At 35.8% G+C, this 22,168-nt stretch overlaps 2 protein-coding genes across 2 annotated transcripts; one reads left to right on the plus strand and one right to left on the minus strand.

Annotated features, from left to right (window-relative positions):
- Positions 1 to 194: 194 nt before the first annotated feature.
- LOC135690824 (uncharacterized) lies at positions 195 to 15,703 on the minus strand. The gene is made up of 16 exons (XM_065208496.2): positions 15,435 to 15,703; positions 13,971 to 14,043; positions 12,743 to 12,844; positions 11,997 to 12,213; positions 11,377 to 11,473; positions 10,829 to 10,891; positions 9,320 to 9,372; positions 8,516 to 8,606; positions 7,868 to 7,953; positions 5,733 to 7,378; positions 4,756 to 4,885; positions 4,077 to 4,188; positions 3,348 to 3,441; positions 2,320 to 2,395; positions 1,657 to 1,761; positions 195 to 1,140 (listed from the first exon to the last, which is right to left on the minus strand). Exons 1-16 carry the CDS (start codon positions 15,519 to 15,521, stop codon positions 1,041 to 1,043), a joined length of 3,132 nt encoding a protein of 1,043 aa, XP_065064568.1. The 5' UTR covers positions 15,522 to 15,703; the 3' UTR covers positions 195 to 1,040.
- A 2,890-nt stretch (positions 15,704 to 18,593) lies between these two features.
- On the plus strand, positions 18,594 to 21,898 carry LOC148960392 (dynein axonemal assembly factor 19-like). The gene has a single exon (XM_089115216.1). It carries the CDS (start codon positions 18,685 to 18,687, stop codon positions 19,360 to 19,362), a length of 678 nt encoding a protein of 225 aa, XP_088971342.1. The 5' UTR covers positions 18,594 to 18,684; the 3' UTR covers positions 19,363 to 21,898.
- The last annotated feature ends 270 nt before the right edge of the window (positions 21,899 to 22,168 follow it).

Raw genomic sequence — 22,168 nt, forward strand, 5'->3', positions numbered from 1 at the left:
TCGAGATATGAATGAATCAACTAGGATGAATAAACAGCTAATAATAACTGACCCATTGCTTGATGATTGTGACACAAGACCTAGTTTGTAGATCAACAAACTTTGGCTATTGAGTGAGTTGAGGATATCAATTTATGTTATGTTTACAAGAATGGTACAAAGAAAGATAGGTTGACAAAGATATTCAAAAACAATAAAATTTATTGATCTTGTTTAATCATAATATCTAAAATTTACTCAAGGCAATATAGAAATTAAATATTAAGATATTTCCCATGATAATTGCTTGATTTTTAAATTACGCGTCATTTTTACTGCGTGAATACCATTTACAAGGTTACGCAGAAAATTCGACAGAGACACGTCACACCTACATTTATTAAGTCACAAAAATTTTGAGCTGTTGCTTACATGAATATTATGAAAATATGACGGGATTCGAACATCTTGATTACTGATCAATCACTCTTATTCCGAATCGCCATCAAAAGAAGGTTTTTTTAATATATTTGTACTTCAATTTCATATTCATTACCTATTTTTACATTATATGATTTCTGAGTCGATTGAAAACCTAGAATCGTTAGAGGAAGCACTTTTCACTTGTTAAGTCACATTACATCTTGAACTCGTTTCACTTAATGAGCACAAGAGAGCTGCACGCTTGAGGAGATTGTCTGAAAATGTTCATTATAATTATAGTGTCCTTGCAGTATGGTATCTTGGTGCCAATCTATAGGGTTTTCCTGTCTAAAATATCTGTGTAGACATTAGTTTTTTATGCAGGAAATGTCAGATGGCTGCATAAATTGCCTAACTGAACTGCTGTCATCGTCGTGGGTACTTGAAAGAGAAATTCCAATATCCAGGTCTTCCTAGAAGCCCAAATAATCAGCAACCGCAGAAACTTTCAATTTATAAATGCTCAAGAAAGTAGTTTTCTATATCTATAGAGCATTCTGAACACAAAACCAAATATCATCCCAATTTTTATAAAAAATGCGCACGAAAATATAGATTGAATGAGTTCTTTATTTCACTCAACTGCTTTTATACATACTTCCCTGTTGTAGATTGAGACAGTAGCTGATAGCTGTTGACAAGGTTGTTAGGCAATAGCCTTCTTCTCCAAGGAGATAGCTTTGGAAACAAAAATAAGAGAATATAGAAAAACAGCTTTGTCACAGCAAAAGTTATGCAAAAACTGAGCAAGGAAAAACGATGTAACAGGATTACTACTTATGCATCAGTGTAAATAAATCTATCTATGAAAGTGGTTTCCGCATTTTTCAACATGTTGAAGACGAATTGGCCTATCAAATTCATTCGGGGCTAAAACCAGCAGTTTGCTTCTGACCCTCGTCTAAACCCATCCATTATAATTATAATGATAATTAATCACCGGGTGTATAGGACAGCGAGGGAAGGACCTAGCGATCAATCGTCACCATACATTTAGCTTAGAACAAGCACTGTCCTATGTACGAATAGATTTGAAGCGTATTTTTGCAAGAAGTATATCACAATCGTATAAAAAGCATGGAAATGATATAAAATTATGCACAAAGTTTCACAAAAGTGCTGCACTAGCGCATTTTAATTTTGCATAGTTTAAGTTCGGGCAGACAAATAGATGGCTTTCAAAAAAGTACCCACCTTTCATGGATAAATTCCTCCATTGCATGACACTCTGAAACCAATTGTGGCAAAGCTGTTTTCACCACAACATAGGTCAATATTGGAAGCAAATCATCGCACCCTCTGCAAAACAAATACAATATTAATAGTGTAGAAATTTGCTGTGTAACGCTGCTTACATCAGGTACCATGGGATGTTCAAACCTTTCTCTTTCTCACTCACTCAGCTAACTAACTTTGCAAAGAAATTTTCCAACCTCAAACCCTATCAGTTTGTTCTTACCAAATGACTTGGTATCTATCAAGCAGCAAGCAAACTGTTGTTGGGCACATTGTGAAAAGCATCAAAGGACCAAATGTTACCTGGAGCAAATATTGAAACCCTAGTCAATATACACAAGCAATACAAAACCTCTTCCCTGTCTTTGAGATGAACAGTGGTTTGTCTTCCAGTAAAAGAATCATCCCCGTCTATACAGCCAAACAGGATGCATCATAAACAAGGAACGGATTCATATTTAAGGGCAGGAATGCTTATTTGAGGGGGTCTCTCGTTAAACTTTTGACTGTTTTAGGGGAGCACTCCTATGGATGAATCTACCGTTTGAGAATTTCAAAACTCATTTTTCTGTTACTTCTCAAAGAATACTCAAGTAGATTCTCAAAGAAGATTAGACTCACATATTTGGAGGTGATGATTCGCCTTGCTTCTTCCAAAAATCAGTGGCACATTGGCAGATCAGTTTAGTTGTTGATACTAAGATTGAAACCATATAGAGATATTTAAAAATTTAAGGGTAGACAAGCCTGAACAATATTTCACAATAAACCAGTTACCTTAAGTGTAAAAAATAATTCAGAGAGTGTTTTGAATAAGAGCACGATGCTTGTTATCAGCATAAGGGCAAGCAAGTTAGGCGAACAGAGTTCCTGTATTTAGAAGGAATGGAAGAAGATACGTGAGTTATCATTCGAGACACTAGGAGAGAGTGGGCGTCAGAAGCAGGTGTGGTACCTCTTGTATTGTTTTCGGTAGCCTGAGATCATGGGGGCCTTTTCTGTACAATTATTTCATCAATAACCGTAAACGATGAATATTTCAGTAACATGTGGGATGAGCCTTAGTAAAAAAGTGCTTTTATCGTTGGCACGGTCTTGCCAAAAAGGGTGAAAGCAATCGGCAGGCATCACTCTTTCGGCGCGTGCTCTTGTTGTGATTCAGCAGAAGTCTTAAAAGAAATCCTAGCTTTCAAAGAAGGTCTTGCTACAGACGAAATCAGAGATTTACAATGCATACTGGAAGACATGTGGGGATAAAAATGTCAAAATGAATAAGATCTCAACAATAGGAAAAGGACGACATGAAGATGCCAATTTTTCTTCCTTTCTTCCTTTATAAAGAAATTTTTACTGTTCTAGCTGATATTAAACAATTTGAAGGCCATGCATCGTGTTTATCAATATCTGATTCCCAATGATGGTAAAAATTGCTGTTTCGACCACAAGCTACAAAAGATCAATGTTTTAAATATACGAACATAAAAATTTGAGTCAAACTAACAAATCGTGTCTCATATCGTATCAAAACAGAAGCTCAAGGTGCACAAAAATAAATTGAAAATGAGAATAAGGAACCTTTCTACATCATAATGTGCTAGACACTAGTGGCAAAAAATATACTCAACTCCGTTAAAGTAAAAAGAACTCACCTATGCACTCTAGCTTCTCCAATGGTGATGACAAGGATATAATTTTTCTCAGTTCATCAACAGCAACTTTGTAAGGATATGATGCTTCACATTGCTGAAATATAAGACTGACGTTAAGATCGAAACAACCGTGAGGATTTGCTATTAGAATTCACGAAAGGGCTCTAAGAACAAAGGTGAGTATGAAGGCGTCTATTTGGAGGCTGTAGACTGACTAATTATGAGGACAATTAACTATTTATACAAAGCGTAAGCAAAAGTAATCAGCATACAAGCCATTACAAAATGGTTACAATAGCTCAAGGTAATCGCTATCTTTTAAAACAAAATGAATGAAAATAATATTTTCAAGATAAAACAACCATTGTGAATGGACTGTACCTAAACCTGACAAAACTAAAATACGATGATCAATCTTTCTAAAAAGTATGACAAACAACTATATGAAACCTAAGCAGTTTCAATGGTAGTGTTAGACAGAAAGTTGACATACTAATCACAGTAAACACTGTTATAAAAAACAATCGATAGATACTAGAGTGGCTTAGGCCATTTGTCAATCAGCAATGGGCCATCTGTCAATCAGTAATGGGCCACCTGTCAATCAGCAATTGGCCAATCAAGGACAGTGATGCCACAGACACGCTTATTTATTGGCCGATAGTTGATTGACAGATGACTGAAACCACTTTAGTATCTGTTGATGGCCTTTCATGAGCATTTTCATACCTCAGATTCAAGAAGAGAGAATTTGTCTCTTACGAAGAACTGAGTTGGGTTACAATGTCTTCGCTTTTGTATAACCTCGTACAGGATCACTTCTTTTTTTATATTGAGTCGCCTGAAACAAAATCAAAATGGTCAACAAGTTATTGATAAGTGAAACGAATATTTCAAGGAAAAGAGCACCAGGACCAGAAAGCAGAAACGGGATTTGTATCATATACATCTAGTGCAATGTGGTATAATGACAAATGGATTGCAGCAACCGTCGAAAAGATACTTCGTATGAAAATCTGGGGCAAGAATCTTTCGGTTTCAATACGCACCCTTTGACTGTTATTCAGAATATTCAATGAGTTTATGAGTCTCGCACCTTGCAGTACAGTAGAAAGGATTGACTTGTTGGAGGGGCACCGTTCCTGAGATTAACAGGAATTAAAGGGAAAGTTCATGAAAACAGAGGATTTTAAAAGCCGTAGATAAATTTTCAATATTTTCATGAAAAAGTCAAATTTACAATTTACGTTTGCCAAAACACAGGGAGTTTTGTTCTTAATTTGTTCATAATTTGATCAACCGATATTCATCATAACAGTGGTTGTTCCAAACGTAATCAAAAAGGGGAAACAAAGAGAAAGCTAATGCATCGTTATAAGATTTACAATACTGGAAGGCACAAACTTACCTGAAAGCAAGATTCACCCACTGCCAAAGTGGCTTGAAGAACACGCTTTCCAACGCTGCATATGACTGGTCTCGTCCAATTGGCAAATCCAGCTCCTTGTACGTCACAACGAGCAATGAATGCAATTTGCCTTTAAAAAAGAAACGTTTATTTGTGTGAAGTATACAACGTTTAATATGCTTTCGCGTTGTCAGGCGCCATTTGAATACTAAATTGTCAATTCAACTAGTATTCTGAAAAATTGTATTATGTAATACAATTAACTGAAAAAACAACATAATAAAATGAAAAATCTTCTACCATTAAAAAACTATTAAACTATCACTAAAATCTGTATAAAAGGGATTAAATTTTTGTTTATACTTTGACTCTTATAGCTCATAATGGTTTTTAATGTAATGTGAAGAAGCCAAGCCATGCCTAGAGATTCTCCCACACTAAGCCACTCATATGTTTCATGTCTATGAATATAAAAGGCTTGTACGAACACATTCTACTCTTTTGGACACGATTTTAAGAAAACAGGCTCACTAAGCTATACTTTTAGAATGTTACGTGTTCAATCTCGAACAGCAGCAGCCTTAATCAGGAAATTAAATAAGCAACAAAGGAAATGCTTCTCCAGCGCAAATTTATTATATCATAGCAGCGATGTTGCCCATGGCGAATACAACGTGGAATTTCGATAGCGACTGGCTTTGAAAACTTTATTGTGAGATAGCCAGTGATAGCTTTCAATCAATTTGGAATCAAGTTTTGCATGTAGTTCTTGCAGTAGCTATGCTGCCTAATCAATTATGTTATGTGATTACACTACACCACATGGCTAGGCAATCGCAGATAAGTTGAAGTTAAAACCTGAACTGCGTCACGAAGCAACTTCAGAATCAATTGAAGAAATGAAATGCCATTCACAGCTGATCAATCATATGAACCGCCTCTAACTTAGATATCTCAATTAAAAAAATTTGCCTTACCGAGTGAAGTGTGAATTTCCTTAACAACTTTATCTACTTTGCTCTTCATATCGTCGTAATTTGAGGAATCGTTCAAATATCTTTCGAAGATGCGCCTTGAGATGACGTCAGAAACATCACTATGCTGAGAGTCATCCAAACCGTCTTTTGCACCATCTTCTGCCTCACTGTGTGCTCCTTTTTCTGCCTCAAAATCCCCTTTCTGCTCTTTATCAACAACACCTTCTTCATTCTTCGCATCAAAACTCTCGCTACTACTCTTATCTTTATCATTTGCTGCTAATTTATCTGAGTCCAGCGATTCTGCTTCTTCACTTTCTACCTTTAAATTATTTTTCATATCATCTGAACAATTAAGATCAGTTGCTTCTTGCTCTGACGAAAACTCTTCCTTCTCGCCAGCTTGATAAGCTGTAAAATCCTCTCTGCTACTTTCACATATCACATCTTCATTTGTATTTTTGTCTTTTTTGCTACAGCTGATACATTTATACAATAACTGTGATCTTGATTCATGCTGTGCTTCCGTCGAAAACCTATCCTCAGAGGCAAGCTCTTTGTTGCACTCTTCACAAGTATTAATTTCACCTTCGCTGCAGTGAAGATCAGCTCTAGACGAAACCTTTTCATCATCTGCAGCGCTTAAAGTCTCTTCTTCACTAATCTTATTCTCATCAGTAAAGCTTTCCACAGATCCTGCTATTGCCTTGTCATTCAGTCGCTCTGAATCATCATCCGCATTGCCACAAATAACCGATTGTGAATCAATAACGCACTTCCCTTCATCAAAATGACTTCCACCTTGCTGTTTGGCAAGTCCCTCTGTTTCACTAGTCACGATATATTCATTTTCATCTAGCTCACAATCTTTTTCTTTTTCCTTGATATTTCCTGTCCTTTTGGTATCAACTTGGATAGCGCATTCACAGTTTTGATTACAAGGTGAAAATTCATTCGTTTCCTGATTCCCGGGGAATTCCCTTTGATTCTCAGAAACTTTGCCAACTTCCTCCTCCAGTTGGTCCAAGCCAGAAGTTACTGCAACTTCTTCTGAGCTTTCTTTATTTTTTGCAGCTTCACTGGTCAATCCATTCTCATCTGGTAGTAACTCAAAACTATCCGATTCCATGCTATCCATCATAAAATCCTCAAGATCTTGGAAGGCAGACTCAAAAGCCCTAGATGAAGTCCCCATAGAATCAAATGAACTGTCGTTTGAATTCTCAGCTACATCAGTTATATGACTAAGTTTACCATCAGTATCAATGATTTCTTCCATCTTAGCACTGGTAGGCCTTTCTTCATTAGTCTTTTCTTCAGGCATTTTTGAATCTAAAGAGTCTCTATTAGCTACAGCATTAGCCAAGTCTCTTTCTGATGCCCCAATTGCAACTTCTTCATTCTCTTCTTCTCCAAACTCAGATCTATCATTTGCATTCTGGAGAACGCCGTCGTCTCCTTGGCGACTTTGTGCATGCGATTCGTTTTTCTCGCCATTACTTTCCAAGTTTTTTTTATCAAAGGTGTCGTTTTCTTCAAAATCAGGATAAACGGGACAAGAAAAATTTGAAACGATCAAGGAAAGTTCTCTGTACAATGCATACTGCATTTCAGCCATCTCCTGTCCTAAAGGGTGTTCTTTTGCACTAGAAACAAAAATAGAAGTATCATGTAACTAACTCGAAATCAAAGACAGATATAAACAAAATCAACGTTTGCAAGCTCCAAATATTCCATTAGAAATTGATAATATGCAGTTGATTTTGAAGTTTGGAGATGGCACAAACAAAGGTGAATTGTAACAAAGTAGCCCATCATTTGCAATGAGCGATATATGATGAAAGTATTTCAATAAATGGCTAACTTTACGTAAATATATCCAACTTGATTTAGCATTAAAACATTTATTATGACAAGAAAATATTGATCTGATTTTGGCACAAAAACCACAAGCCATGGCCCAATTTTTCCCAAAAGGCACAAACTCATCACTTTACACAAAAAATTACTCCTCCGAGCTTTTAAAACCAGAAAGGAATCGAAGCAACACTTCAAGCTACAGTGGACTTGAAAATAATTGATTGATGGCATTCACAGATTGAATCGTAAATGCCTCAAATTGTTGTAATGCATACCTCAAGACTGTCATCACAGTATCTTCTATCAATTTCGTATTCTCTGGCTCACTTTCCAGTTTTTCTCGAAGCTTCTGAGGCCATGCCTGATAGAAAACGGCGATTACATTCACAACTTGCCATAACAAAACTGTTACCATCACACGACAGCCATGAGGCTTTTAAATTGTCCAAGCATTTATCATATTTATATTACCACAAAAATTCATAAAACCAAAAACAATACCACTGCTATAAGATACAGGTCTTTTTTCTGGGTCTACGTTCTGAGATCTCAATTGAATTACAATACACTCTTTAAATACCAATGTCATAAACAGAAGGATCAAAGTTCAGTGATCAACTTTTACCTCTGGAAGGCTCCAATAAGTAGTTTCAGAAATATTCTCTCCTATGTAATTTGTCTTTTAGTATTTTAGTTTTAGTATTTTTGTTTGTTTTGTCGGTGTCATTGTTTTGTTTATAATTGTGAGTGTTCTTATGTGTAATCTGTAACATGTAATTTGTAATATGTTTAGCGAAATGATCACAGGGTTTCCATTCTCACTGTGGCATCGCTTCGTAGTTTGTTTGTTTTACAAAATTTTATGAGAATATAAAAAAACTTTACGATCGCAAGGAAACGTAACTCTTTTCACTTCTACTTACAGTTTCTTGCTCAAATTCCAAAACTTTTGTATAAATCTTTTTCTCATAAGCAGCGTCTGTTACACGACTGCCAGTTGCCATAGAAATACGTCTGAAAACACAACCACAAACAAAATCATTACAAACAAGATTTAATAGTTCAGCTCGGTTCGTTTAAGCAAAACAACGTACTCATATTGAGAAAAAATAAAATTTCTTTTTTCAATAAATAAGAAGGAAAAATGTTCTGAGTCTATCAGATTGTTTGTTTACATCATCACAAGCAAATGAAAACGCAGAAAGGACAACATTTCTTATACTTCGGCAGCATTACAGTAAAATCCGGTTATAACGTACTTTAAGGGACCAGTGTATTAAGTACGTTATATCCGAAGTACGTTGTAACGAGGGTAAGTAAAAATTGACTAAAACCAAGCACATCTTTTGCTGGGACCAAGCACACCAGTACGTTATATCCGAAAGTACCTAATAACCGAGTACGTTATAACGGGATTCTACCGTAGCTTCAAATCTTTGATTGATTAATACGGCAGAAACATCTTTGTTCGGGGAAACCCCCCTAGATAACGAAAACCCGTAACTTGTAAACTTATTCATATTTTTGAAACGCATCCAAACCGATTTCACAGCGGGAATTTTTAGTGCGAAGAAAATAAAACGATTGAAAGTAGCCACTATGGCGCTTGTTTACAGTATCTCATCATCTAATTAGTCAAAACCGAGGGTCAACCGATCAAAGATTTGAAGCTCGTGCTTATTTCAAAACCAGTTTACAGATGAGCTTGAAAAAATAGCCTGACTCACTCCTCTGCTTTCAATCTGAAATATTCGCGTCTTTTTTCCAACCTTTGCTCGAGCTATTACAAAGTCAAGGATCATTGTTGCCATTAGAGGAGAAATATCAAATAACATTTTCCATTATTGTTGATTTTAATGGACAGTTTTTGCTTTCAGCCATGAAGGTACACAATTCAACTTGGTACAAGGTCTACACACAAGCAACATAAAGTGGAAAAGTATTGACATCGAGGGGGTTTGTGCTAATAGCTACAAATTGGCTAAAATATGGTCTTTGAAAGAGAGAAACCTGTGTGATATAACTGCAAAAATTTTCAGTAACAAACCAAATCACAATGACTTGATGAGGAAACAGCCTGTGCTTGTGTGGCCATATCTCAGTAAATTTGTCACATCTTAAACTGATTTGCATAATCTGAGGTATTTCTAAATTCAAAAGCTCGGATGATAATAACAATAATAATAATAATAATGGCTTTGAAAAACGGAGTTTATTATTTTCCATAATTCCTTGGGTTTTTTTGGGGACAGTGCAGTTCGATAAAAGCCGTTTTTGCAGAACGAATTTTCTTTTTTAGTAAACTTTGATTATCTCTGGGATTTTTTAAGGCAAGATCGTCTCGTGATTTTTTATATTTAACTCGGTCCTTAAAGCAGGCCTGTTGGAGATTTCGAATGTCAACATCGTGCATCCATGGGGCATGCGGTCTTGTTACTTTGATTTTCCTTACTGCGCATGTTCATTAATTACCTCTACCATCAATATTTCTAATTTTTCATTTGGATCATCTTCTCATAGACAAGACTAAATGGGACTTGCTCTGAATCCTTGAGGAACATCGTTTCACTGAATATTCGTTCGTCTCTGATGTATTTGAGACGAGGCTCGTATTTTTGATGGCGGTCAATTTGAAGCAACCTTTATAAAGAATAACCAAGTTATACAAATGGTTTAAATATACTGCCATTAGAGCTGTTGAGAAGCGTAACATAGAAGTGCTCATTTAAAATTAGACAACATATTTCCCAAAACAAAACAGAGCATACGCTTAGAAAGCATAGAAATTTCAGGCAACAATTTCAGACAGGCACAGGAGCATGCTTCTGGTTTTCTTTCATTTGCAACTTTTCTCTACAGCATTCGCATATAAGAAAGTAACCCTGCTTTTGGGAGATTGGGAAAATGTTGATTTGAAAGTAGATTAATAAAGAGGATGATACACAGAACTTCTGCAATGCTTAATTTGATAAATTTTGACCTTGCTTGATTTTTAAGATAATGTTTTCTAAAATTTTTAAAATATTAGCTGACTTTCCACTCTGTCTTGTCACCCTGCCAGAATCCTTTTATAAGGTAGGCAGTACAAGGAAAATCAGTGGACGTAAATCTGAATTTTCTGATTGCTTAATTTATGCTTTTCGGGACACATCAAATGCCAAAACACCTTATTAACCAAACCATGTTCCAGCAAATAGCTCCCGATCCTGGAGAATCAACTCAGATAAAAAGGATACAATTTTACGTTTCGCTTCTTTAATTGCCATATCTTCGAAGGTTTTACGAAACAGCGAAAGATTCTGAAAGAGAAAGAGGTGTCATCAACCTACAAACCATGCTATCCTTCAAACCCATTCCACCCTTAATTTCAGTTCATCATCCGTTCAGTTCAGGGACGTCATGGCTTTATAGTTAGAAAAGGCAATTTTTAACTATTGAAACACCAATCACGTTTGATTATCTGGTGAAACCTTGTGTGACGTAAAAACAAAAACTGGAATTAATCAATCGCCGACTCACTGGAGATAAAGACTCTTCAAATACATAAATTTCAGACAAATTGAAATTAGGGTGGGTCCCTTCCTAGACCCCTCGAATGTCACTTTTCAAATTAGGCACCTGGTTACGTCACTAATAGCTTTAGCACAAAAAATCAGATTTCAAGTGTATGGTAAATCTTCAAAGCAATTATTTACCAATATTTTGAGAGGAATGACGATGAAAAGTGAAAAACCGCTTATAGAAGAATGATTATGTAACAAATCAACAGCAAACATGCGCTTACGTAGTCTGCCTGGTACTTCTGCTGAATCAAACTTCTCCTGCGTTGATAGGCCTGAAACATCTGCTTATTCTGTATTCTCTCCACACTGCTTACGCGCCTAGAAACATAATTTACTTTCTGGTTGTACAAAACTACATTATAGAAGAGAATATGTTTTGAGCTTCATAAACAAACACATGGCAATAAATTAACGTTCTAATCATTCTCAGGCAAACAATAACAGAAGGATGATAAGGCTGTCCCCTGTAATTGTAATAGTTCATATTCCTGTTGAATAAATAACAAGAAGCTGCTAAGTAACAAAATATTTGAGAATATGTTGGAGTTTCTTCTGAACTTTTAAACTAAGGAAACAAAAAGAAAAACTTGATACCTTAGGGGCAAAAATTCTTTGAAATATATTGTGGATTCTGAGCAATGATTAGCATTGTGTCATTTGTAGAATGTGTCATAAACTATTTGGTGTAAATAATTCTAGACTTGATTTAAGAAGTGTCAAATTTAAGAAAGATTTACGAAAACAAACATAGGTACAATAAACATAGATACAAGAGCGGAAAATTGATTAAACAACTCAAAAAGTCCCCAAACAAAATGGTTTGTAATGCATAAAAGCAAACCTTGTTAATCCAGAGTTGAAAGACTTCTTCCTTGAAGGTGGTGTCGGTAATGAGTCTATTAGCCTTTCTATATTTTTTGAATCTGGGGTTGTTCCAAGGGAATTTGCTGCATTTTTTGGTTCGTTTTTTGGGCCAACATCCATGTTCTTTTGTGAATCATTATTTGGGGTGTCTTCTTGTTGCAAATAATCAATTTTCTTTGATTCCTTTTTTGAGTCTGTAAAAACAAGATACTGCGAGTGGGAAAGGTTAGTTCAAAATTAAAATACCAAAGTGCAGCAAAAAGGATTGTGCCTTGTTTTTATCCTCTTGTTCTTCTTGTCGAAATTGGAAATAGAGCCTTGAGGTATGAGAAATATGTTAAACTTAAGATCAATTTCAAATATATATAAGTAGCCAGAGGTTTTTGAACTAGAACACCAATCTGAGGTGCCATTCAGGGCTATAACTATAATTGTTGTTTAGGGCTTCTACCTCTCCAAAAAAGATAAAAATCCTTTGCTTCAAACGAAAAATCTTTTTTGTTCCTATTTTCTCAAACCATGACACCCTTGCAGCCAATCTATCCTTTCTGGGTAACTACGGGTTCCAAACCACAGGCTCATATAGCTATTAAGCTGGCAGAACCCTAGCCTGGTGTTGCTTTTTTGCTTTTTTGCTTGCTTATAGATACAAATATACAAGGCTAACTAGATCTTAATCAAATGAAGAATCAACAAGAAGAAAGCAAAAATCTTATTACATACCATTTTTGTGAAAAGATGAAACAAGATCAGAAGTTCTCCCTAGACAGTGTTCCAAAATTTTGATGAGCTTTAAGGTATCTTTATCACAAACATTGCCAAAATCTGAAAAGATGAAAATTCAACGTATAGATAATTCATTAAAATAAAATACATGTAAAATTAATGAAACTTACTGTTTACCGGTCTGCCATAAAGTGTTTTAAGGTGGATTGCCTCTTCTCAGTATGGATGGAAAACGGAAAACGGTATACGGTACAAGCATGAGTATGCGCAGAAGATATTTTGACATGCAAGAATGGTACGCTTACCATACCGTTTTCCACTTTTGAAAGTTGAAATCAAGGCAACTTATTTCCATGGAATTCAAATCGTTTGACCTCTCAACCAATCATGTTCAAGGTATTGTGTCATAACTTCAGCAACAAGCTATGCTTTGAACTGAGCCACAGTCATTCTGACACACTATCGTTAGGGGAAGCAGGCAGAGATGTAGAGCCTCCTTGTAAATGCCAATAATGAACCCTTTTCTACTTTTGCTATCCTTTTTGAGAGATTTTTCAAGAAGGCCCTTCTTGTATTTTTCATAGCAACACTTGTAATTTCATAGTTCCCTGCGTGGAATTTTTCTCGAAATGTGTTTCACTTTTTTATGCTCTTCTTGTATTTCTTCCTCTTTTAACTTTTAAATCTTCTTTGAAAGAAAAAGCATCATAAAGTTGTTTAATATAAACATGCCTTCTTTCCCCTTCCTGGGGCATGTTTCATTGCAAGAAATTGTAATGGAAAGGAAGCCAAGTGGAAATTGATGGGCGGGAACTTTCCAAACCGTTTACCGTTTACCATTTACCATTTACCGTTTACCGTTTACTGTTTACCGTTTTCCGTCCATACCATGAAATGGAAATCCACCTTTATGTCACATAGGCTGAGGTGCATTTGTCTGATGATTGCATTAAGCATGAAACTTGGAGTAGCTACATAGAACTGTCCTGATCTATACACCAAAAGAGCATGTATATAAAATTATATTGATGATAGTGATACAGCAACATCTTGATGTTCAGATTTATCATAGACATGATTAAAAAATGTTATTGTCTCATTATTTTTTTGCTCCTGCAAAGTAATAGACAGTAATACTGCAAATAATTGTCCTGGGGTGGTGTTATGCTACACAACATGCTTAAAGCAGAAGTAAATAGTCTAACAGAAAGAAAAATCAACATACCATTGCCACATGCATCATCCTTAAGATTTTTAATGATGTAGAGCATAGAGCTAAGGTATGAAATATATGCCTCCTAAAACCAAAAGAAAATTAATCAGATGACTTGAAATGTACAAAATAGTTATGTTCAGTTAAAATTATTGCAGTAGGAGTCCCATTGGAAATTCCCAAATTAAATGAAAAGATAATTTAATGAAATTTGATCAGAGTTAATCTCACTAGGGATATCCATCATCTTACAAGTTGTCAAATAATGTTATTTGTTATTCTTGATGTATCTTGAGATGTGCTTCAACACTTTAGGTATCTTTCAGGATTTTTGAAGTTTTGATGCTTTTAGGTAGGACTCGGGTGCAACAGAGGCTAATCTTGTCCATTCCCTGCCTATAAATTAATAAAATTTGGGAATTTGTGTAACTTCCCTTAGTAGCTTCTTTTTGCTAGAGGTTTAGAGGTTTTGTGATTTGTATAAATGCACCTTGGTTAAACTTGCTCTCTATGATGAGGGAATGTAGCCTAAGGACTGATTTGCTATGTCCATGGCTGTTTCCTGATGGAGAAATTCATGTCCCTTACCTTATATTGTAACTCATGTCCAAAGTTAGAAAACTAAAGCAGGAAAATGAACATCTTTATGACTGCATTTTGAATTATTATTGATTCGGGCCTTTTCAATTCACTCAATGGGTGATTGATTCGGAGCTTCGCCCTAACCAAAACCTGTGCAAAACTATTGGTGTAGGCTATTAAGACCCCTGGTAAAAGCATGCCTCTCCTGCAACAGACTGGAAGAGCATTTATAGGAAAGTTAGTTTTTATATCCAAGTATTTTTGAGTGAAAGATGAAGTTGCTAGTGAAAACAATGTATCATTGTTTCGCTATTCATATCAGCCAGTAATTTAAACAATGCATCTAGTAATTTGCTTAAAAAACAGCAGTAATCATGCTTTTAGAAAATTTAAGGCTAGGTAGCTCCTAATTTCCCCCCAAGGCCCTGGAGAACTTCTCCTTTAACGAATATTGTTGGGATATTGTTCAAATGGTGATCACCCTTCTAAGTTCATCCACATGGGCTGCCGGTCACCCTTGTTAAAATTTCTTCAGAAAAGGCCTAATATTGATATTATAGGTAATATTATAAAACCTGTGGTGGAAAACCCAAGATCCAATGTATGATGTTTTTATCAGCTCTCACTGAGAATCACAGACCGTACAAAACTAAGCTTAATATTAATCTGAACACATATTACACTTGTAGCCTATAACATCAAACTTTCCACTTTGGCTCTGTTTACGTCACTGGAGATTAATCTTATTCTCTAAACCCAATCCACTGCATAACAATCCTTGCACAGCAATAATGAAAAAAGGAGACGATATTAGCCTAATTACTATCACAATACCTATAGTCGTGATAAAATCTAAGGCCCTCATAAGTCATGAAAAAATTTATGTGCTTTTACCCGGACTTTTTCGCCGTTGTCCAATTCGATTGCTGATCTCACACCACGCATCGCCATGGGAAGGCAAGATGACGCGTAGACAGGCATGTTTCATTGCTATTGGTGGTAGAATGTGGCATTAAATTCCTCGATATGTTACATAGACAAGTGGTAAAACCCCTATACAAAATCCTGCTGTTTGTGGATGCCTCTGCTTGATATCGAGATTCAACGTCGGTCTTCTTCGAAATATCGATTTGGTCACAAAATGTGATTTGCAATGGTGATTTGGTCTCAAGATATGATTTGGTTTATTCTCAGAATTCAGTAAATGTTCGCGTGAAATACGAGAAGCCCCCCAATAAGAGGCCCTCCTACTCCCTGTGTGCAACTCAAAAACTTCCACGTTTTCCTTTAGGGGCGTAGGAGATTCTTGCCAGGGCCGCGGAGAGAATTTATGGGCCTCGGGTCAGGACAAAAATTAAATTATAAGGCATGCCTAAGGTAGACGCTTCTATGAGGTATAGGGAATGCTCCCCATGAATTTTTGAAAATTATGGTTGCTTAAACTGCTAGGGTGGCTATTTTGGTTGCTAAATTGCCATGATGGCTAAGCTGCGCTGGTGGCAGTGGCGTAGATAGAAGGGATCAGAGGGAGCAAAAACACCACTGTAGAGCTAAACTGTATTTTGTCGGAAAACCACTGCTTTTTTCAAAAATTCAACATGGTTGTCTATGTTTATCTTATTGCTATGTTTTGATGGAAAAACTTGAACCTAAATAAACATAAGAATATTCAATATATCAAAAGACTTTTTCAGTTCCGATGTCGTTATGTTATGTTGAGATTTATGAGAAAAAATAGAAGCTTGTTAGATTTTTTTCGGAAAATCCATGTTTCTCACCCCTCCTTTGAATTAGAAAGAAATAGAAAGTAACAGGTACAAATGATACGTTTAAATAACTGAGAATAAAAAACAAGTGGGCTAGGCACAAGATTTAGGGATATTTAATGGAAGAGATATAGTTTATCACAAGTACATTTAATACCTTAGGCAACTGTTTATTCTGTTTCCTTCCATATCGCACTGCTTCATTCAACCTCGCACTTCTTAAATACAATCGAAATACAATGTACGCATCAAATATCACACTTACGATACCTGATCCGCTGTTTGATATAATTTGAGCATAATTGATATCTTAGCACCATAATGCATGAAAATGTAATTTTCTTAGAAATTCTTAAAGTTTAGACAATTGAAAACGTTCAATTCATTAACTAAGTTTGACCACAACCGACCAACTGTTGCTAAAGGATGCGGATGCCATAGTGTAAATCTGTATTACATACATATTGCCCTGTATGTTGCCCTGCAATCACATTTTTTGGTAACATTCAGAAGCTTTTGAACTTCTTTAGCCCAAGCCCACAAAGATGAGAAATTATTAACAAAATTATATTTGACACTGAGGCAGTCAACGACTTCATAGACCTTTATCATCATTGTCTCTAATATTCTGTTATGTTGATATTGATGGAGAGGCTGGATTATTACTAAGAAATTTTTTTCAATTGAGTTATTATTTATTGGCCCCTAAAGCCAAGGGTCCCCGGGTCAGTGACCCCCCTGACCCACCTCTCCTCAGCACTGATACTTGCATAACTAGCGTTTAAAGCCATTAAAGGCATTAAAGAATACGCCTGCAAAGGATAAGGGCAGGAGGGGCAGTGTTGGTGCCGAGGGTAAATCGTGGAATATTTCTACTAACATAATCGAGTATTCCTAGGTGGGAGGGGGGTGAGGTTGGGGTAACATAATAAAATATTAACTTGAATACAGTGCCATCCATACAGCTGGGGTTTTTACCATTGTAAAATGGAGGTCTGAAATCGCGAGTAGTGATCCGAAGACGGTTTCTTGCGAGATGAAGAAGATACTTTAAAGAATGACGGTTTCTTGCGAGCGGCTATACTTTACCTTTCCGTAGGATTACCCCTCATTAGGTTTACATCATATTATTCATGTTGCGTAGTCATTAGTTATATAAGGTAACATTTTATGCTTAGTTATGCTTTTCTGGTATTTTCCTTGTACATATAACTATACGTAGTTAGTCAGATTCAAGAAGATTCGGAGAGAAATTCAGAAGGTATAGACATGAAAGGCTAAACGTCAGAAGGGAGCTAACCGTTTCGCCCCAGAGGCTTGCGAAAGCTCTTGCGGCCCAGTTTGCATTTAGGACAGACAGTGCTTGAGAAAGACTGCGCTGTTCCTCGTTATATATTTCATTGGATCGTTATAAGCATTAGAGTTAGTTCGCGGAGAACCGTCGTTGTTCATGTTAGCTGTTTAGATTAAAGTTTAGCCTTGGGATGTTATAAGATGGAAATGGAAAGGAAAAGTATAGCCGCTCGCAAGAAACCGTCATTCTTTGAAGTTTCAGTCTTCGGATCATCTCTCGCGTGCACAAGGAGGATATCCTAATAATCTGCGTAATATATAAAATACCTACGTATACAAAAAACCAAGTGAAATTGCTAAATTTAGCTCTATTACACCATCAAAGAGTCTAAACATAGAGAAAATGTTGACAAAATTATCCATACATAAAAATGGGTATTAAATGACCTTGTCACTATTCACAATATTTGGTTTCATAAAAAATCATGGCTGTGAAAAATGGGCTGGTTGTAAAATTTTGATTGCCCGCTAAGTTTTTATACCGATTTATCCACCTTAGGTTCCTGGAGTACTTCTGAGGGAACACATCGTTTGTTTATCATCTATTATCTGTGTCGCTTTCCCTCTTGTGGTTGACCTTGTCACAGACAAACTTTTTATCCTTTGCCTTTTTGTGCTGGTGTTAACATCTTTCTAATATTTTCTAAAACATATTAACATAACGAGAGTGGTCATCGGCTATCGATAAGATCCTATTGTACAATATTGTATTGTATTTTCTTATCTTTCAGGGTACTTCTAGCCCCCTCTGCCCCTCTTCAAATAGGGCAGGAGGGGCAGCTGCCCCTTCAGCCCCCTGTGTAGGCGCCCCTATTAAAGATCAGTTAATGCAAGATAAATCAACTTACAAACACTGATCTACAAAAGTTTTTTATAGATCAGTGAGATCAGTGTCTGTTAACTCGTTAGTTACCACTACAACAACAATATGCAAGTACCTGTCAACATCAACAACAACCAACTTCCTAGCGACAAACCGACGCCATTAGTTTCATTCAAGGAACTTTCAATATTTTGCTCTAAAAATGAATGCAGAAACAGACGACATCGATTTCACTAAACTAGAAAAAGAACTTGCAGCTGCTGTGGAGGCTGACAAAAAATATTCTCGGGAGAATGCTGCGAAATTCAGAGCAGTGGAACAAAGAGTTGGTTCGTATGAAGAATTCCGAAACATTGTTTTGGCATCTAGTCTTCAACCTTTGGAAAGGAAAGACATTGATGGCACATCTAAACGTCATCAGCCATTAAATCCTGTTTGTTCTTCAAGCAAGAATGACATGAGTCTACCCCAAGAAGAAAATATCGTTGAAGTTGACGATCCGACAAGTGGCAAAACCGAATCTGTAACTTCGTTTGTCAAAAAATGGAAAACGTCGTTGAGAACAAGTCTGAAACGATACCAGTACTTAATAAAATTAGACAGTTTGAATGCTGGTAAAATATTGGCCTCAGAACTAGTAGGTGATTTGATAGGAGAGATAATCATGGCTCTCAATGAGTGCTTTAGCTCGGTTTATACTGCTAAGATTTTATGTATTCTGAAAAACCTGTCTAAGAGCAAACGATTTATGCTGTCATTACAGTTTCTTAGTAAAACTGAAAAAAATGCAGCAAATGAATTATTTGAAAAGCTTACAGAAAATGCAGAAGAAGAACAGACAGAGTTGTTAAATGAACTTAAATTAAGGTACTTAGGCTAATATATATTAATGATTATGACAGTGCCATCAGAATGAAATTCATATTTTTCTCCCATTCAGTACAGTTTTATCAAGGAAATATAATACAGTTTGACAATTATTGGGGGCTCCAGCCCCTTATCCCCTGGCTTTTGATGGCCCTGTTATATTGTTGACTTTTTACGCAAATTTTATGAAAACCTCTCCTTTGTGTACAGGAAAATGTTCCACAAAAATGTTATTAACTCAGTATATTTCTATGATTTTCTGTGACCATAAGTTCTACAAAGATTCCCTTTGATTCAAACCTTTTAAAACCAAGTCATTAAGTTACATTCCTATCCAAGTTACAAGCCATTAAGTTACATTCCAATTTTAGAAGCCCATAGCACCAAACCAGAAAGTTTGAGTCAAAGCAGATCTAGATTATCAACTACAGCCCAGGCTATAGTCAGATTATCCGTGTTTCGTTTTCGGAATTCAAAGTTTCCTTGCAGTCCCTAAAATGTGTTTATTCTTTCTCTGATATCAACCCTATCAACATTTGAAAATATCATATTTGGTTATCAAATATGATTTATAAACATACAATGCTGGCAATGTGTCATCGCCATGCCTCTGAAATTTTTCAACCAATGCTACAGATAAGATATAAAACACTGAGCGCAGAATGGTCTAATTTATAGTTGGTCTGGGAATTTGCTCTGGAAAAGGCATCAAAGACATTAAAAACCCATACTACAATTTTTGGCGTGAGCTATAGTGAAGCTATAGTCAGGTTTGAAAATGACCTTTTCTAAAATGACCAATATAATATGAGTATCCACGGTACTTCACCGCTCTGTCTCCTGTAAAGCAACATTAGACTATAACTCGTGTTCCCTGTAATGTATCTTGAAAGGCAAGGACCTACTAGAAAATAGAAAAAAAACCAAAGGAATACTTATGAATGCGAAGCAACTATAAACATACATGGTTACAGCAATATAAACACAAGAAAGGCATGGTCCCAATCCCAAAAGTTTGAGCTATTGTCACCAAAAATCCTAGGTCCACCCCTGGAAATGTTTAGCCCATTGCATGCATAGCTTGCAATGACCCTTCAACAGAACTTTGCCCCTCCAACAGGACTTCATCAATAATATTATCATTTGTTCATTTAGTTCTCAGGGTGTTTCTCAAGAACATAAGAAATAAATTTATACATAAACTTAAAGCTTATTTTAAAGAGCTTATCCAGTGATATTTAATTTCATATGTTAGAAAAGATCAATTGAAAATGGAAAATATAAACAAAGGAATTCCTTGAATGTATATAAGATAGCTCCCTCAGTAGAACTTGCCAGATCCTTCATCAATTAGCCATTGGTGTATTGGCACAAAATGCTGAAGGTAACCCATCTGAATCCTAAACATTAAATACAACTTAATGGACTCAAGTTTCAAAGCAATTTAAATTTTGGGCAGGGAATGGACAAGAAAAGTTAATTTTCCCCACAATGAAGATGCTTACCAGTTTTACTTTGGATAAATAAGACACGAGAAGGGAACAGAAAGATAACTTCCTTAAAGTAAATAGTACCATTCAAGTAAAATGAGAACCCTTTGTGAAATCTAATGCTACAATATTCTAATAAAATTTCATTTGATCAGCATTGAAAATAGCATATATTAGTATCAATATAATGTTATTAAGCAAGCCATCTTTTTTAGGTCACAAGTCGACTTTTTTAAACTAGAGAGCCGAGTAAGTTGTCTCATTTCAACAGACTTGTTGTAGTTGTTTTTGCTACCTGATATGTCATTGTCTATGAATTTGGGTTTGATGCTAGCAAGATTTGTATTGCTAAAATATGTTTGGAATCAATTGTACTGTGATCACAAATTGGCTTTTATGTTGCACCTTAAATTGCTCTTCCTCATTCAAGTGAAATATGTAATGTAGGTAGGACTAGAATTCTTGCTTGGTATTGACTCCATTTATCAAATATCCTAAATGGCAGTTTGTAAGTCAGAGATAATTAATTCTGAAAGTTCAGTGGATAAAGATAAACAAAATGAAACAAAGTGCCATAAAATCTCTAAAGATTTAGACTTGACTTTCCTTTCAAAAAGGCTGACAATCATACAATTCAGTGTAGACAAATGGACTCTTACCAATTATTCCTCACAAGTACAAGTAATTCCAATTCAAGTCATACCCAAAAAATTACCAAAAGTTCTACTTTCAGCAGAAATTGAGGCCAATTTTCCTGCATTATAATTTGGTTTGAAGTTGACTGTTTCTATCTCTTGGGGGCAACCCTCATTATTTAAGGTTACCCTTGCAAGCTGAGAGGGAAAATATTTTGCTTGGTCAGAGTAAAATGGACATATTGTTTTTCTTGATCCACTGATCATCAATTTATCTAATATTTTTTTAGGCAAGTTACAAAGTTTAATGACCAAAAGCAATAGTCCCTTCCAAATTGAGAAGATAAGTGTAATTTAAATAGAATTAAATAAATCATTTATCTAGCTCAAATGAATAATACAATAAAATACACAGTGCTTTTGTTTTATGTGTGTTTACTCCTCTACAATCTGCAAGTTTGGAGTCATCAAAGTTAACACCCCTTTAACATTCATGCCCTCAGTAAATTGAGCACCTGTCCCAAAAACAACTAGCAAAATTGATACATATTTAAAATTCAACATGAGACGCTTAATTGCAGATATGAGATACATTGTTTTAACACAAGTTGTTGTTGAACAACTATCATCTTTAGCAAGCTTGTACTTTTGACCTAAAACTTTTATAATAAAACTATAAAAAGTCACTAAATGT

The sequence above is a fragment of the Rhopilema esculentum genome, chromosome 4 (assembly GCF_057945365.1).
Source record: "Rhopilema esculentum isolate cy_ngs chromosome 4, ASM5794536v1, whole genome shotgun sequence".
Classification (NCBI taxonomy): Eukaryota; Metazoa; Cnidaria; class Scyphozoa; order Rhizostomeae; family Rhizostomatidae; genus Rhopilema; species Rhopilema esculentum.

Excerpts from the sequence above, each read along its gene's own strand:
- LOC148960392 (XM_089115216.1), top strand. The coding sequence starts at position 18,685 with ATGAATGCAGAAACAGACGACATCGATTTCACTAAACTAGAAAAAGAA.
- LOC135690824 (XM_065208496.2), bottom strand. The coding sequence starts at position 15,521 with ATGCCTGTCTACGCGTCATCTTGCCTTCCCATGGCGATGCGTGGTGTG. Across the intron at positions 7,379-7,867 it reads ACTGTGATGACAGTCTTGAG|TGCAAAAGAACACCCTTTAG; the intron begins GTATGCATTACA and ends TTTTGTTTCTAG. Across the intron at positions 1,762-2,319 it reads GAATCATCACCTCCAAATAT|AGGGTGCGATGATTTGCTTC; the intron begins GTGAGTCTAATC and ends TTTGTTTTGCAG.